Source organism: Antechinus flavipes, chromosome 4, assembly GCF_016432865.1.
Source record: "Antechinus flavipes isolate AdamAnt ecotype Samford, QLD, Australia chromosome 4, AdamAnt_v2, whole genome shotgun sequence".
In the NCBI taxonomy this organism is placed as follows: domain Eukaryota; kingdom Metazoa; phylum Chordata; class Mammalia; order Dasyuromorphia; family Dasyuridae; genus Antechinus; species Antechinus flavipes.
In genome coordinates this window covers 118,925,366-118,943,409 of record NC_067401.1, presented here as the reverse complement: position 1 = coordinate 118,943,409, position 18,044 = coordinate 118,925,366, and the positions used below count along the sequence as shown (strand labels likewise).

Sequence of the window (18,044 nt, the reverse complement as noted above, 5' to 3'; positions counted from 1 at the left end):
TCCCTGCTCAAGGAACGTGGTGATTCATCATTACCTTTAGGATATAAAAATTTTAAATTAAAGTTAATCAATCAAATTATCAACAAACATTCAGTAAGCACTTAGTGCCAGGCTTTGGGATACAAAGGGAGAAAGTCCTAATGAGAGACGCATTGTGACCCCAACCGAAATTCCTTTATTTTTAAATTTTGTTATTTTTATATTTTCAACCTAGCTTTCCAGGAGGATTATGCAACACTTCCACTCATATACTCTACATTCTATGAACAAGCTAGCCTATTTGCTGATACCTAGAGATAACATTCCATCTTTCTACCCCAAGTCTTTTGTATTTTCTATACCTGAAAGGAATTTCCTCCCTTGGAGCTCCTCCCTCCCTTCAGAGTTCAATTTAAGTGAGTTAAGACTTCCCTCCCACAAAGTTTACCCAGGACTGTTATCTTCCAAAATGTTTCTTCCCAGACATTGTTTACTGAAAGTTGATTTTTCCTCTGGGTTCAAATTCAATCATCTTATTCCATCCAACTATCTTTGGTTGGATTCCTATCTTTGTTTAGCTTTGCTGCCTTGTTACATCCTTAGCACAGAATACGTGCATATTAAATGCTTGTGGTATTGATCTGAATTTCTTACCTGCTTAGGTAAATCAATTAAAAACTGGAAGGGTCCTTAAAAATACCAACTTCTTCAAAAAGCCTTTTCTGATATCTCCAATTATTAGTAGCTTCCCCTATATTCTGTGTACTTTTTTGTAATTTTGTTATTGCTATTCTGTTGTGACTTCCTTTGGGGTTTTCGTGACATAAATACTGGAGTGGTTTGTCATTTCCTTCTCCAGCTCATTTTACAGATGAGTAAACTGAGGCAAATAGAGTTAAATGACTTTCCCAGGATCACACAGCTACTAAGCCTCTAAGTTAATTTGAACTCAGAAAGATGTCAGAATACTGATTCCAGGCCTACTATTTTAACCACTGGGCCCCCTAGTAGCTGGCTTGTTGGTATTTACTTATCTATGAACATGCTATTCCTACCACATCTAATAGAACATAAACTCCTTAAGGGCAAGTACTAGGCTATTTTTATCTTTGTATCTATCCCTAGTTAGCATCATACTTGATATTTAGTAGGCACTTTGTCAAATTAATTGCATATGATAATTAATTAAATTAATTGCCTCCTCCTACAAAGATTTTCCTAGACGTGTTATCTCCCAAAATGTTTCTGGCCAGATATTGCTCACTGATAATTGTCTTTTTATCCTTCAGGCCACAGAGGTTCACCTGAAAGGGTGAAGGCTCTGTTATTGTAGTTGTTGAAGTTCTTACCATCTCATAATCTATGATCCTCCAGTACAATGATGTGGAAAGATCATTAGTTAGAGGCAGTAGACCTGGGTTCAAATTTAATTATCCTATTGAATCCAATCATCTTTGATTAGATTCCTGCATTGGTCAGTTAGCTTTGTTTAGTTTTGTAGACAACTGTTACATCCTTAGTATGCAATGCTTATGTATTAAATGCTTGTGGTATCAAACTAAATTTTTTATCCTATTAAAGTTATTTGTAGAATTAAAAAGTGGAAGAGACCTAAGAAATTATCTATTCCAATACATTCATGTTACACAGATTAGAAAACAGTGTCCCAGAAAGGAGAAGAAATTTGCCTAAGATCACACAGATAGTAAAGGCCAGAATTTCTGAATAATTAAGGAATTATTGTCTGCTGTAGAGGTGTCAAACATATGTCTAGCCAGCTGTATGCACCTACAAGACTGTGTCTAAATCAAATTAAAATATAATTGGAAAATATGTTAGCAAAATAAATAAAAACAAAATAAAACATAACAATACATATTTTTAAGTCAATCCAGTGGTCTCTTTTCTATTTGAGCTTGATATCAAAAACCTGCTCTGTCTCATCAAAACTTTCCTAAAAAGTTGTCTTTTGCAAATTACCCAAAAAGATTCTACGGTTTTGAGCTTTAAACTATAATTCCATACACCACTAACATCACCACCCCTTTTTTAGACTCTCTTATTTTTTTCTCAATTATATGAAAAAAAAGTTTAACATTCATCTTTTGAAATTTTGATTTCCTAAGTTTTGCATTATTGTACATGTATAATCTATATCAAACTGTTTACCATCTCAGAGAGAGGGAAGATGGGAAGGAGGGAGAGAATTTAAACTCAGTTTTTAAAAATGAATGTTAAAAATTGTCTTTATACGTAATTGGGAAAAAGAAAAACATTATTTTATAGTTAAAAAACAAAATTTTGATTTCCAGTTCTTTTCTCCCCTTTCCCACCTTCTTCCTTGAGAAGGCAAACAATTTGATATAGATTATACATGTAAAACATATTTCCATATTTGCTATGTTGCAAAAGAAAACAGAGGACAAAATTGCCCATTTTACAATCTTTTAATGTTTTCTATCTTTTGTTTGGTCATAGACTCTTCCATAAATCTGACAGGTAAAATTTTCCATGCTCCTCTAATTTGCTTTTAATATCACCCTATATGTCTAAATCATGAACTCATTTTGACTTTATGATGATATCTAGTGTGAGATCTTGGTCTCTACCTAGTTTCTGCTAAAATGCTTTCCAGTTTTCCCAACAATTTATCAAAGAGTGAGTTGTCCCAAAAGCTTGGATCTTGCAGTTTATCAACTGCAAATGACCACCATCATTTAATACTGTGTATCATTTACCTAATCTATTCTGCTGATCCATCACTGTTTCTTAGTCTGTACCAGATAACTTTGAGGATTACTGCTTTGTAATGCCTTTTGAGATCTGGTATAACTGGGCCATTTTCCCTCATTGTTTTGTTTTGTTTTTTTTCCTTAATTATTTTGATATTCTTGACCCTATCGCCCCCACCCCCACAGGGACAAACACTGAGTTGGGTATTATCAAATCTGCTGAAAGGAAGATATCTTCTCTGTTTCCCCAGTGCAGGTTTCATGAATAAATCATAAATGGAGTAAGGAGTGAAGTCCTATCTTCTACTTGTAGATAGAGCAGCCACCAGTAGAGTCATCTGGGCTGCTAGGCAGATGACCCCAAAGCAGTCCCATTCATCTGATTCTACAATCTTAAACCAAATTAGGCCGCGAGCCATTCTATTCCCAGATTTCACAGCTCTGTGAAGGTTCTCTAAGAGCTTCCTGTTGAATTTTTTAAAAGTGTTTGACCAGTTTCTTTCTCTGTCAAATTAAAGTGTTGAACTATATCTATTCTTACAATCCGAGCAAAATAATAATAATAATAATAATAATCAGGAATGTGTTTTCCTTGATCCCAGTGAACTATCCTCTGGGGAGAGTCCAGTTACCAGCAGAAGGTGGAGCATTATGATAGAAATCCCTTCAGGCACTAGGAGGAGACAGTTTTCCCTTAAATAAAGAATAAAGGGTCCCAGATAGTCCCTATGTCTTTAGCCAAAGGTCAAAAAGTACTAGAAATTGAAATTCTAAAAATTGTGTTGGGTTTTTCTTGTTTGTTTGTTTTTTAGGAAAAAAGAGATGAGGGGGAGTGGGTTAGGGAGGGGATTATTCTATCTGATCTCTACTATGCAATAAATAATGCCTGAGGTTCCACCTAAAAATCACTCAGATTTCCACAGAAAAGACAACCAAGGCCCATTGGGGAAAACTCACCCACACATAGCCCTCCAACCTGAGGGGAAAGTAATACCTGAATATAAACCAGAATCCCAAATTTGGAGAAATGGTCGCCCAGAGGGCTCCGCCGTCAGCCAGCTTTCTGCCTGTGACCCTGAAAGTGGAGGCTTTTCCCCACTTAGAGGAGCAGGCTCGTCCCTTCTCCTTAGGAAGAGGGTACTGGGACCACCTTTATGAAAGCTGGGATTCTAGAGTGCCAGGGGTGAACCAGACTCACAGCTGCTTGAGAGAATGCTCCTCCCTTTCCTGGGCAGATTCTGCAGCTGAGCAAGGCAGAAGAATTATAATTATTGAGATAGGATAAGAGATATTTTAGGAAGAAGCTTTCCTACTGCCAAGGTTTTTTGTGTTTTTTGCGTTTTTTTTAACTTGCAAAACAGAATGAGTAGAGGATAAGAAAAGAGGGGGTACACAACAGAATAAGACGCTAGTCCAGGAGAAATATCATATGGGGTGTCTTCTAAAACTCTTTAATTGTTTAAATGGTATTAAGGCTTTTAGGATGTCCTGTATACAGAATGTAAGAATGAATTAGCTGTTTTCTCCACTGCCATCAGCAAATGGTGACCTACATCAAGGGGTCAGTGATGGCACTTCCTTGACTGAAATCCTTATACTTCTGGGGGAGGAAAGTATTGTGCCAAAGTTCCCTTTTAATGTCGTGACCCAGTTTCTCCAATTGTCCTATTTATTCTGCCTCAGGTTATAACCTTTCCCTCTTAATGATTGATGAGATAAAGGTCTACCTCAGTTGCTCTGCCCCCAAACCCCAGGCTATAATCATTCCCTCTGACATGGTTGATGAGATGAAGGTTTTATATCTTTAGGTTATAGACATTCCTTCTTAATGTTTGACAAGATAAAGGTTTATCCATTTTAGACATCATTAGAATGTCAGTAACCTCCCTCCATTGTGTCATCCTAAGGGCCTCTCCCACCATTAGGTTATCCCCACCCAGGTATCTCCCCCATTATGTCACTGTTCTTGGTTATCCTATAAAAAAGCTTGCTGACCCAGTACTCAGGGCTGGATTCTTTGAGATGATAGTCTCGTCCAGCCCTGGGACCAAGATCCATCTGGTCCCAGTATCTTTCTCCATTTAATAAATATTGAATTGGTCTCTAAGCTCTGTCTTGCTCAGTTTCTTTGGCATTACAAAAGTACTCCCTCAATCACTTACTACCTCTGCCTCTCACGCAGGCACTTGACTATAGACTGCACCTTAGTATTTTTTAAATATTTCATGTGCTGTTATCTCTTTTCATGAACTATAAATTCAAGGACAAGTCTACTTGTCTCTTAAAGTCCACATGTTCCAATTGAGGTTTTTTCAAAATATTTCTTAAAAAACAAAACAAAACACTATCTTTTCTTCTTCTGACTTTCCTACTTTTTTTCCCTGAGGCAATTGGGGTTAAGTGACTTGCCCAGGAATGTTAAGTGTCTGAGGTCAGATTTGAACTCTGGTTCTCCTGACTTCAGGGCAGGTGCTCTATCCTCCTGGCTGCCCCGTGCGCCACCTCAATGCCTCTGTACTTCTATGTCAGAAGCATCACCATGCATTTTAGAAATTTGGGGCATAGTGGTTATCATGCTAGACAAAATGAACCAAGAAAGAGCTGCCTCTGACACTTACTAGTAACAGAAGCTTTGCTGAATAACTTAATAATAACTCCTGAGAAGTTCTTCAAAATAGGAATATTTGTTCTATCTATCCAATATGGTGATTATTGTAAAGAAATTAAGCTCCTTGTAAACTTTTAAGTGTGTTATTATTCCTATTTCTCTTCTCTTCCTAACTTCCCCATCCCCAATATCCAATCAGATGTGAAATCCTAATCATTTTATTTCTCCAATTGCTTTCTAATTGCTCCTCTTCTTTCCATTTTCCCAGCCACTACTCTATTTTAGGGCCTTATCTTATCTCTTCTAGATTATTGAAATAGTTTCCTACTCACCTCCTGTTCCCATAGTCTCCACTCACTCACCCACACCCTTCTCTCTCTAGGAATCAGTGTGATTCCATGGAAAGGATGTTGTATTTGGAGTCAAAGACCTGCTTTGAAGCCCAGTCCCTCTCATCACTCTACCTGTGTGACCCCAGGGCTTCATTTTCCTATAAAAATGAGGGGATTGCAGAAAGAGGACTGTGGATACTGAATGTGGATCACAGCTTAGTCTTTTCACCTTTTTTATTTGTCTGCTTTTTTTGCTTTCTCATGTTTTCCTTTTTTATCTGATTTCTCTTGTGTAGCATGATAAATGTGGAAATATGTATAGAAGAATTGTATGTATTTAACATATATTGGATTATTTGCTATCTAGGGAAGGGAGTGGGGGAAAGGGAAGGAAGAAAATTTGGAATACAAGGTTTTGCAAGGATGAATGTTAAAAAAAAACTATCTTTGCATGCATTTTAAAAATGTATTTAATAATAAAATTATTAACTATATTATTTATTGTATATAATTATGTAATAATAAATATATTTTAAATAATATTATTAAAATATAAAAGAATGAAAAAATGAAGAAAAAATAAAATGAGGGTATTGAACTAGATAGCTAGATATTCTTTAAGTTCCTTTTGAGATAGTTAGATGATACAGTGGATAGAGCACTGAACTTGAAATCAGGAAGACATCTTCAGGAGTTCAAATCCAGCTGCAGATGATTACTAGCTGTGTGACCCTGGACAAGTTACTTGACCCTGTTGTCCTCAGTTTCCTCATCTGTAAAATGAGCCGGCAAAGGCAATGGAAAACCATCCCAGTATCTTTGCCAAGAACACCCAAAGTTTTCAATTAGAGTTAGACACAACTGAAACAAATGAACAGCAATAAAAAACAAGAGTGTCAAGAGTTAAATCAAAAATTCAGACCATCAACAAACTTTGGCAGCTTTGTTCTTTAGATGATCCCAAAACAACCTCTGCAGGGGAGAGTTTCTCAGAAATGTAGGTAAGGCCATGAAGAGCAGGATCCTATCTCTAAGAGAACATTCATGGAACAAATAAAATTCTCATCCACTTTTTTTCTTTCTTTTTCCTTTACCCATCACCCAATTATGACTCTTAAAAATTCAGATGAATAGATTTGGGAATACTTATAATAGATAAGCTATTGGTTTTTCATCAATCACCATCCTATAATCCCACAAAAGCAAAGGAATATCCCTAATACTCTATTTCCTTACTTCTTTCTCCTATCTCCTGGTTCCTTTGGCCTTCTTTAAGATTAAAATCAAGTCCTGCCTTCTGTATGAGGTCTTTCCTGATCTCTTTAGCTTCTAGATAGTGCGATCCCTCTGAAATTACTTTCCACTTACACTATTTATATAGCTATATTTTATATTTATATATAACATATATAAATATTTACAGATTTATTTGCATATTTTTCCCATTAGGAGATGAGCCCTTGAGCACAGGGATCTGTCTTTGGAACTTGGCATTTAGCACAGTCTTAAATACATAGTAAATGGTTAATAAATACTTTTTGAATATCTGATCTCATATTTGTCAGAAGTGGTATTTTTACTGAAAACAAGAGGAAAACTAGAAAGCCTTATTTGAAGAGACTATCTGAATGCAGACTTAGAAGGCCACAGTATCCTTCTTACTGCTAGTGCCCTGAACAGAACAACCTTTAAGAAATTTCATTTGGACAAATGAGCTTATATATGGGTTTTCTTCTTTTCCCCCTCCAAATTCCTCATTTGTAGGGATTGAAATATACAAAACTGCTCAAGTCTTCTCATTTGTTTAACTCAAAAAAATAAATAAATAACCCTCCTTCAAAGCATTACAGAGAGTGGTCCCAAGTGGCCAGAGTAGAAGCCAGGGAAAAGATCTTATTGTAGGATGTTGCAAATTAGAATAGAGTATATTAAGCCAGAGACTCTTCCAAAGAAACCTGACAGCAGAGTCAAATGATCTCAACAGGGATGCTCAACTTGCCCCATTTCTCTTCTGTTCAAGAGCCTTGCAGGAATTTCCACTTTCCCAGACAAATCTGGGGTAACTGTCCTCCATCTTAGGAAAATAGGGGAGACCCCTCACATAATCTATGCTTACTTTACCTCTCAGCCCTCTTAGCCTGGAGATGCCTCTGTCCTGAGGCCTGATATTCTGATGGGCGAGTCCCTATCCCAGACCACCATTTCATGTGTGACCCCTAGCTTCCCTCATTTTGTGCCCTCTTCCCTTGATTTCTAACTCCCCATTATAGATGACCTTCCCCCGATTCGAATGTAAGCTCTTTGAGGGATAAGGACCATTCTCTGCTTTTTAAAAAAATCTCCCCAACATTTAGCAGAATGTCTGGCACACAATAAATACTTTATAAATGCTTTTATCTATCTAGTCACCTATCAGTCCAGTTTTTTATTAAGTGAGATGCTACTTCTTATCTGGGGTAACTATTTTTTCACCCTAGAAGAATAGGGGAGACCCTTCATACAACCCAGTTCTCCACCAACTGAGAGAGCAAAGGGAGGGACAAGGGAAGGTGGAAAGGGGTAGAGGATGTGACCTTACCTCATCATCTGTCAAAATGGAGAGTTTAGAAGATGGGCAGTTTCCAAGGGCCACAAAGGGAGTTCAAACAGCCGGTGGACATAAAAAAGGGGGGGGAGGGAGGATAGAATTTTATTTATAATGTTTTATAAAACTTCAATATCTAGCAATAGAGCCCAGGCCCAATTTTCCTAAATTAGGTGGCCCCTAAAGGAAGGCCCCCTTTTCTCCTACTGGAGGGAAAGATATTCTTCAGCAATATTTTTAATGCATCCTCCAAGACAGTCTGGTCCCTTTCTTTCCCATCTCCTTGAATTTTCTGTGGGGAGGTAGTACAGGGTTAAAGGTGAAATTTTCAAGGTTTTCTTTCATCCAAAATACTCTAATAACAGAGTTTCTAGTATTCATTGGGCAGGTACCTGTGCTCCAGGCCACAGAAAGTTCAGGAGGCGCTATAAACAATCACTTGGGCCACCTGCATTTACAACTTAAGTCTAAACTGGAAATAGCAAAAATGTCAGACATGCAGATGGAGGATCCCAGTTCAAATACAGATTTTGCCATTTTAACCTATGTGACCTTAAGCCTCTTAGCCTCCTTGGACCTCAGTTTCTTTTGGAAAATAATAATGGATTGGACTAGATAAACTGGAAATATCCCTTGCAATTCTATATATAGCTAAGGTCCAAAGAGAGCAAGAAGAATCAGAGGAGGCAGAATCCAACCAGAAGAAAAGCAATATCTCTGGGTAGTGGAGGGTATGGCTCATTCTAAGTGTCTTAAAGATAATGCAACCATCCTATCTCTGCTTATTTAACTCCAAATTTCCACACATCTGGAAGGAAAGGGAAAAGGACTGAGGTTAGTTCTCTCCTGCTTCACAACCAAGTGGTTGAGGTCAACTAATAAACCTCTTCAAATGTGTTAACTAAATAGATCAAGGTTGCAGGAAAAAATATTAGAATACTTTGTCTATCCCCCTTCCCCCTGACTTTTTCCATTTTCCAGAGAAGGCAAATACATTTGCCCAAGTCCACACATATAAAAAATAGCAGAATCGGAATTCCAACCCAGACTCTCTGACTGCAAATACAGTACTTTTTCCACCACACCAAGCTATGTTTTCTCCTTAATTTTAATATCCTTTAATTATTATCCTTGAGCCTAAAAATCCTTGGGTCCAATTTGGGTCAGATATAGGTAGGGACCTTCATATCTCAACACATAGGAACCATCTTGTTATACTTTAAATGGCTCCCTGAAATAAGTCACATGGATTGTCCCAATCTCTCCTCCCACACCCGTCACTATCCCCACTTCCAAATGACAAAAATGGGCCAAAAACACAAACCTTTCAACCACCAGATGACCCGATTAAGCATCTCATCGGTAACATCTGAAAGCAACAGAGAAAATCGTTGCTTTTCTTCTAGCACCAGATGGTAATCCCCACAACTATTCCAGTCCCCTTCATTTGGCCCATTGGATTCTGCCCATCTTTTACCTTTATCCACCAAAAATACACAAAGAAAGGTAACTACAGTTGAGAAGGTTCATCCATATCCTTCCATTTTTTCATACATCAAGCCCCGCCCCATTGCTTTTTCCATCTTATCTCTAAGAACATCTCTAAGAAACATCCACGTGGAAGACCCTTAGCCCACCCCAGCTCAGTCCCCAATCTCTAACTCTGTAAATCACATTTTTAAGACCAGACCCAATATTTTAAATATCTATGCTATTTCATTTCCTCTGGATCCAGGGAGCAAGAGGGATGAAGGTGGAGCCAGTGCCCTTGGAAGAAATTGACTTTTCTTTCAGCCAACTCTGATCCAAAGCAAAGAAGTCACAAGAGGGGCTGCTTGGTGGCTCTTGCTGGGGGAAAGGCAGGCAGCCCACTGTGATCTACTGCCGTCTAGTCCCACCCACCAGTGTCCCGCCTCACTAAATTGGGGCTGCACCTGGGCAGACTTCTTCAAAACATACCCAGGAAGAAAGCACTAAACCTTTGAATGGTTCCATCCTCCATGCATTCGGGCGACTCCAAGGGCTGCAGAGCAGTCTTCAGCAAATCCCTGGATGACACTCTGCTTGAAGGCTTACATGGACACTGTGGCTCAGGAGAAGTTGCCTTCTCGTTCTGTATGATTAGTTCTTCACAGTAAGCGGAGGCTATCTCTATCTGGGACATGAAAAGGTCCAGATGAGATGACCTGTGTTCGGACTGCGTCAGGAGGGTCTCACACTTTGGAGGCTCGGGAGGTTCTGGGTGGAACAAGATCCACCACGAAGACTCAGGGCCGTACTTGGGTAAGGACCTGGGTGGTAGAGGACGGGGGGTTAATTCTGGCTCTGTAACAGCAGCAACCTTCGGGGGGATTTCAGAACACGGCGGTGGCTTAAGTGGAGGTTTGTGGCAAGGATCGCTCATTTGCCTGCAAGGACACGGAGAGGAGGACTCAGACTCTGTTAGGATGGTGACCCTCCGTGAGTCTCGCCCCGGACGGATGGTCTTGATAGCTGACTCTGCCTCCTGGCATATTGCCACCCTGGTGGGAGATGGAACCTGCCTTTGAACTGTTTCAATTTCTGATCGGCCTATGACTTTTTGTGAATGATCAGGATCCTTTCGGAATGAAACCTTCACAGCTGACTCTACTTCTAAAGACCCCAAGTTTCTGTGGGATGCCTTCGTTTCTGCATGGATCGTGCTGCGGGCACATGGATGAATGTCTTGCACAATTCTTTGGGTTGGTTTGGTCTCCAGCGCAGTATGGGCTGCATCTGAGCAGGGTGGTTTCCTTGAGACACTTTTACTCTCAGAATAGACCAAATTCTTTTTGATATCAGTCTGGGTGCACTCATCCTTGGGCTGAACTGAACGCCTTCGAGGGCTTCGGACCCCTTGAGGGTTTGTAACCCTGGAAGGTGGTGGTTCCGCATCCCACTGACAGCTCGATATGGTAACCGAAGGAATCGAGCACGGTACCCGGGAAGAGATTTTGACATCTGAGGGAAATAAGCAACGATGGCTCTCTTGCCTTGGGGCAACCATATTTTTCTGTGTTTGATCCTGTATTGTTGGACTGTGGGTCCTAAGGGTGCTACCATGGCAAGGACCATCAGATCTCATCTGCACTCTCCCTGGCGGGGCAAGCAAGTTCACATGGGAAGCTGTGCTGTATTCAGGTTTGCGTTGAGGTGAGCCATGACGGGTCGCTTCGGCCTTTGGATGGCTAGAACCAGATTCAAACCCTTGGGGAGAGCAAGCTCGGGAGAATTCAAACCCAAACTGGGGGGAAACAGCTCGAGGGACATCTAGCCCTCTTTGGGAGGCAACAGTTTGACGGCTTTCCAGTCCACGTTGGGGGGACATGCTCCGGTTCAAATCTGCACCTCTGTGGCCTACACAAGGGCCTCGCTGGGTGACCTCAGACCCTCGCTGCATGGGAGCAGAAACTTTAAGCGGGACTTTAGTCATCTTGGCTGCCTGAGACATGGAGCCTTTCTGGGTAGAGCCCATGTTTCACTCTCTGGATTAGGGGCCCTGCTGCATGTGAATCTTTACTCTCAGTTTTAAGAGCTGCTGATCTTGACTGTTGTTCCCAGAGAGGCTCAATCATCGGTTCCCTTAGCTACCTCTCTTCCTAGTGATGTCACAAAGGAGGGAGCTTTCTAGTGAAACCCCCAAGCCTCCAACTCGTTTTGTGGTGGAGAAGAACCTCAAAGCTGATGAGAGAATTGAAGCCTTGGAGGAGGGGGATTGTCTGTGACATTTTCCCATCAAGGGTGTGGGCGGGGGTGGGGCTGGGGGGGTTCTGTGCAAATTTGGATCTTCTTGTTGCATTGTGAAGACTCCGGGTTTTCCCTTCCCTTCCCCCAATAAATCAAATGCTAGGAATTCTCTTGGAGACCTTCACACAAAAAGGGGCCCCCCGAATAGGGTTAAATCCACAAAGTCCACAAAGTCTACAGCATTAATCCTCCGCTATGTAAGGAATGAAAGCCAGTGGGGTGTAGTGGAATCAGAAAGGTTTGGGTTCGAGTCCCGTGTAGCTGATCCATCCTGGCTAAACAAGTCATTAGTGCCCCCAGACACTTTTACAACAGGTTGTTCCAAAGCATCTTTTGATAGGGGAGTCTCATATCAGTGATTCTTTAATCGTTGCTTTAAAACCTAATCTATCCCATTCCACCACCAGTTTACACACATGAGATGGGGTTTTTTTATTGTTGTTTTTCATTTTTACTGTTCAGAAAGTTTTAATAACATGTATGACAATAGTTCATAAGTACTTTAACCATACAAGTACAAGGTGGGTACTTGATGAGTCTTCCCAGATGACAACTGACTGTCAACAGAAGGAACAGCCACTAGATACTTGATAGCCCAAGAAATGGTGTCATACTAAATGATCAGTGAGCCAGGGAAATTATACTCTTTGGCTTGAGTAGGGAGCTAGTTTGGCTGCCAGAACAAACCACGCTTTGGGAGAGAACCCGAACAAGGAGAACTTTATTGGTTATGAATTCTAAAAAGGGAGTCACCAAATTTTTTTGACTCCTCACCAATCATGTGTATGTATTTAGTATATATACACATCTATAATATATACAAACATGTATATGCTATATATAGTTAACATATATATATATACACATATGTTACTATGGGCACCATGTGGTATCTATTATAATGTCTAAAAATTATATTCATCATTAAACTTATAAGCATAATAGATATTGTAAAAGGAGAAGATAAATGTAAAATTAGTGTCCCTTGAGAGTCACTTGTGTTTAATTACCAGCTCTGGACCAGCTCTAAGTTGTCTTCAGAATAAGAAAGGAAAATTCAAGAGCCCAGGAATTTGTTTTAAGTAATCCCTAAGGCATCAGGTCTTCTGGTTCAATAACCAGAGAAGGGAGGGAAGTAGGCTCCCCTAAGCTTCCATGATGAGTCTAAAACTAAACTGAGAATATTAGTGCATGTTCCAAGAAATGGTCCCAAAAGCCTAGTTCATATCTGTGTTACAACAATAATTCAAATACACTGGAGGGCAATCGGTGGACCTTGGGTGCATATATAGCCAATATACATGTGAAAGGTATCATAGCATAGTAGATAAAAGGTTGATTTCAGAAACTGGAGGGCTTGAGTTAAAGTTCTCCCTCTGTTTCATACTTGCTCTGTATGTGTTCCTGGCAAGTCACTTAATTCCTCAGCACTATATATAGAAAAACTCTGAGATGAAAAATTGGAGAGGTTTTAACATGTATTGATAAAGGAAGTTTCCTCTATCGTCTATCCTTCCTATGTTATTTATAAATATAAATAGATAGAGATAGGAGAGAAAGTTCAGTTCTTATCATTTTGCAATTATTGTCTGCTTGAAGACTTGTTTTATTTCCAAGGGCCATGGCAATAGGTTCATCTTGAGCTTACTTGGTACAAGGTACAAGCACCATAATAGGTGCTTTATAAATTCTTGAATTCAATAGAATGCCTTTCAGCTCATCTTGAGATTTGCTGGAAGATGACTATATGTTAAATTAAGAATTTTGAATTTGGAAGGCTGAGACAAAAGTCAGGGATCAATGGTGCTGAGTAAGAAGGATTTAGAGGGAAGACCAATGAAAATGTGATCATGAGCAAAAAAAAGTCTGTGCTTCCTCTTAGCTTGAGATATTTTTGGCTAAAATAAGAATTCTAACAAAAAAATTAATATCATGTTGTTAAATAAATGTGATTGAGAGTATAGTATGCAGGTAAACTGAAAATGATATGAGACTTGCACTATCAAAATACATCACTTAGTAGGAACATCCTAAACATGCTAGGACCTTTCAGGAATATATATATATATATATATAAAAATTTAAACCCTCCCAGTCCTTTTAACAATTCTGGCCAGGACTCCTGATATCCACTAGGATAAAATATTAATTCTTCCCTTGGCTAATACAAGCCCAGCCTTACATGGACAATGTACTTTCTACCTAACTTGCCAGCAGCATCACCTTTTACTCCTCTCCAACATCCAAGCCACAGACAAAAGAGACCTATCTGCTAATCCCTACAAGTAACAAGATGTTCCAACTTCCTCACCTGGCCTTTTGTTCTAGGAAGCTTCTCCTTCCTTTTCCTCTAACCTTTGGAAACTGGAGCCCTCTGCAAGGCTTGGCCAATTCAAGTGTCAATTCTGTCCCTTTCCTCATTCCATGAATTGGCAATTACCTGCCCTTCCATTACTAGCAATTTCATCCATAGATATTCTCCTTGGATTCACCTGTGAAGATTTCTCATTGACTAATCCTCCATTGTGCTTTAAAAAAGAAAAAAAGAAATCAAGTCCTATCAGACAAATATTATAATGTGAAAGAGGTAGCCCTGTTTTAGGGGAGAGTGAGCTAATCCCAGAACTAGGAAGACCTGGATTCAAATTCTTTCTCCAGTTGTATGATTTTGGGCAACTTGCTTAAACAGTGTTCTAGGCAACTCTATTAGTCTATAAGCAACAACAAAAAAGTACAGACTTACTTTGGTAGAAGGAATTTCCTCATCAAGAATTCCTCATATCAATAAAATCACGTGTCCAATTCTTCCCTTTTCCTACAATATGAAAGAAAGTGAACTTTTATTGATTGGTGAAAACAGAATCCTATAGACTCCCCAGGGATCCAGTAGCAAGAAATTTCAGAAAGGTCAAAAGAGAAAACATTCACAAAAAGAGGTGAGGAATGAATGTAAGTGAGAAATTCAAGGTTTCTATGTAAAATTTTAAAAATCCAGTTGCTAAGATAGGAAAAACTGATCATGGAAAGGAAGAATTTATCCAGATGCAGGTGCTGTGACATATAGAAAAAACAAATTTGAACACAATACTACTTAACTGAAGGGAATTTTGGCAGAAAGGAAGCAAAGGACAATAATGTTAAAAGAATACATGAATTATATGCAAGTCAAAAATCTGGCTTTGAAGACAGAATGTAAAGAGATTATATAGATTTCAATTTCTGTAATCTGGGTATTTTGCAGACATTGCTCCATTTCTTTTCATAATTCAGTTTTGTAGGCTCACAGTTGTTTAGAAAAGCTTCTGCTAATTCTTCTTATTTTTTTGATTCTTAAATAATCTCTTTTTCCCCCCATTTTACCAAAACTTGTTTGAGTATTATTGATGCTTTTTTTAAATAAAGGAATTGATGTTTTTTTCTTTTTTAATTTAATGATTAGTTCTTTTTTTTTTTTAAAGTCTTACATTGTGCTATTCAGGTTTTCCCCCCTATTTTCTTAGTGAGTATCTAATACTTGTCAATACTTACTTCTTGAATTTTACTTATTACTTAGTTATATAGACTTTTTCCTTTGGCAAATTGTGCTTCAAAGAAAAAAATTCCCCCTCAGGTTATTTGGGTTAATACCAAAACTTGGGCAAATAACTATCAACCAATTGAAAACTGGCCATAAGTATATCAATCAGATAAGAAAATTCATGGATAGAGATTCAATCAACTAGAGCAGAAATATGGTAATAGTGTTGTTCACTTTTTTTCAGTTGTGTCCCACTCTTGGTGACCCCTTTTGGGGTTTTCTTGAGAGAGGTACTGGAATAGTTTGCCATTTCCTTTTTCAATTCATTTCACAAGTGAGGAAACTGAGACCACAGGGTTGTGACTTTCCCAGAGTCACACAGCTACTGAGAGTCCGAGTCTTGTTAAATAGCACAATACCTGGCACTCAACAAATGCTTGTTGACTGAATGAAGGTAATCATAACTTCAGAGGGGCTGTCATTTTAAGGCTATTTTAAAGAGATATGTTAAAAAATGTAACCATTTCTTATTATTTCATTATATTTCAATTCAACATATATTTCATTATAATAATAATGAAATCAGGATAACAATCCCTAGTTCAAAATACACGTGACATATTCACAATGGCTATTCTCTTTATTTTAAAAAATAGGTTTGTTTATGAGAAGTTACAGATAGAATGAAGAAGTAAAACAGGTACCAGGAGTGGTAAATATGAAATAGATTTGGGAGAACAATAAGGTTACCAAGGAAAGGAGTTTGAAAGAATGCATTTAAGAAATATAAGGTAGCATGGGAGCATGAGGAAGGGAAGACTCTGACAGCTCAAATGGAGTGATCAAGGAAGAGCCAGGTGGAATCCTCCTGGCTGACCAGTCTCAGACCATAATCAATATTTCAAATATTATTTTAAAATGCTCAGAGGTTGGAGGGATAGACAAGGGAGGCTGATAAAAAAAATTCCATCCTTACATCACTCTGTACAAACAGGATAGTCTGGGATTTGGTTATACCTGATAATAGCCACTTGAGCTTCTTCCTGATAAGGGAAGAGAGTATGCTCATTTTAAAGTTCATATCAATTGTATGAGGACATATTTTGATGGAAGTGGATTTCTTTGACAAAGAGACCTGAGTTTCAATTGATAAATGACGGACAAAAGCAGCTACACCCAAAGAAAGAACACTGGGAAACGAATGTAAACTATCTACATTTTTGTTTTTCTTCCCGGATTACTTATACCTTCTGAATCCAATTCTCCCTACGCAACAAGAGAACTGTTCGGTTCTGCAAACATATATTGTATCTAGGATATACTGCAACATATCCAACATATAAAGGACTGCTTGCCATCTAGGGGAGGGGGTGGAGGGAGGGAGGGGAAAAAAAAATCGGAACAGAAACGAGTGTCAATATAATGTAATTATTAAATAAAAAATTTAAAAAAAAAAATAAAGTTCATATCAAAATAGATGAGTGAACCTAATTGTTCATAGGCTAAGATCAAACTTTGTAATTATAGATCAGAAGAACCTAATGGTCACATCAAAGACAGTGACTTACTTTTAAAATGTATATTTTGCTTTTGAAATAACCACAGCTGGCAAAACCAAACCAAAAAAACAGATAAAATGACCAACCAACGATAACCAAAAAAAAATATGGTGGTTTACTAGCAACTGGTCTAGGAGGAACATATTACACAGTTGCAAACTGATTGTGGGAGCTTTGAGAGGCTGAGCAATGAGTCTGTGTTGTCCATCCTGAAGTATTACAATATCATGAGAAAATTAATGGATGCAATTAAATGAAGATGGGGAATACATTGGTCACATCCGCAGAAAAAAGACAGCATAGGTAGTGTACTGGACAATTAGATAGACATACATTTTTGACAATTTATAACAGCAGCATATAATCAATCACTTTTAATTGATTACTTTTTATAAGATTATTATACGTATGACCTCTTTTTTATTTTACATCTTATTGGTTAGAGAAAGATATTGACCATTATGTTTTGTTTTCCTTTTCTTACTGATAAAGAATTGTTATGACTTTGAAAATTAAAAACACTGACTTAAAATATCTTAAAATTATATAAAGCAAGATAATTATTAAAATATTTAGAAAATTGATCAAAATTTTATGTCAGTTTCCTTTATTCTTCTCAGTTTCCCTGAATTGTTCTGCCTCAATCCCCCTGATTGCAATCCTCCTTCCTAACCATTAGAAATGATACTAATTTATATCAAGATAAGCAGCCTTGATCATTAGCATTCCATAGAGCCATAAATTGTAGATAGGTTATTTAGCCATAGGTAAGCAGATCTTCTGTTTCAGACATCCTGGCTGCTAGGTCCTCCTAAGTTATCAGAATTTATGGTCCTCAACCCCAACCTGTCAGAACCGAATTTATGGTCTGTTCCTGAAAAGTTCCTGCTTCCCAGTGCTCTCCACCTTCTGCCTTTGCTTACCTTATCCCTGAAGTCCTATACAAATCCCTGGAATTCTTCATT

At 38.4% G+C, this 18,044-nt stretch overlaps 1 protein-coding gene across 5 annotated transcripts in view; it reads right to left on the bottom strand.

The window, feature by feature from the left end:
- SEPTIN4 (septin 4) overlaps positions 1-11,847 on the bottom strand; it is a 45,025-nt gene extending 33,178 nt beyond the window's left edge. Inside the window, exons 1-2 of one of the 5 annotated variants that reach the window (XM_051994167.1) lie at positions 10,195-11,847; positions 9,501-9,604 (exon numbers count right to left, since the gene is read on the bottom strand). In XM_051994167.1, the coding sequence (XP_051850127.1) occupies positions 9,516-9,604; positions 10,195-11,731 (1,626 nt within the window). In that variant the 5' untranslated portion in view covers positions 11,732-11,847 and the 3' untranslated portion in view covers positions 9,501-9,515. Of the gene's footprint in view, positions 1-9,500; positions 9,605-10,194 lie in introns of those variants that run through there. The other 4 variants (XM_051994168.1, XM_051994171.1, XM_051994169.1 and 1 more) reach the window with 4 other exon arrangements.
- Positions 11,848-18,044: the final 6,197 nt, after the last annotated feature.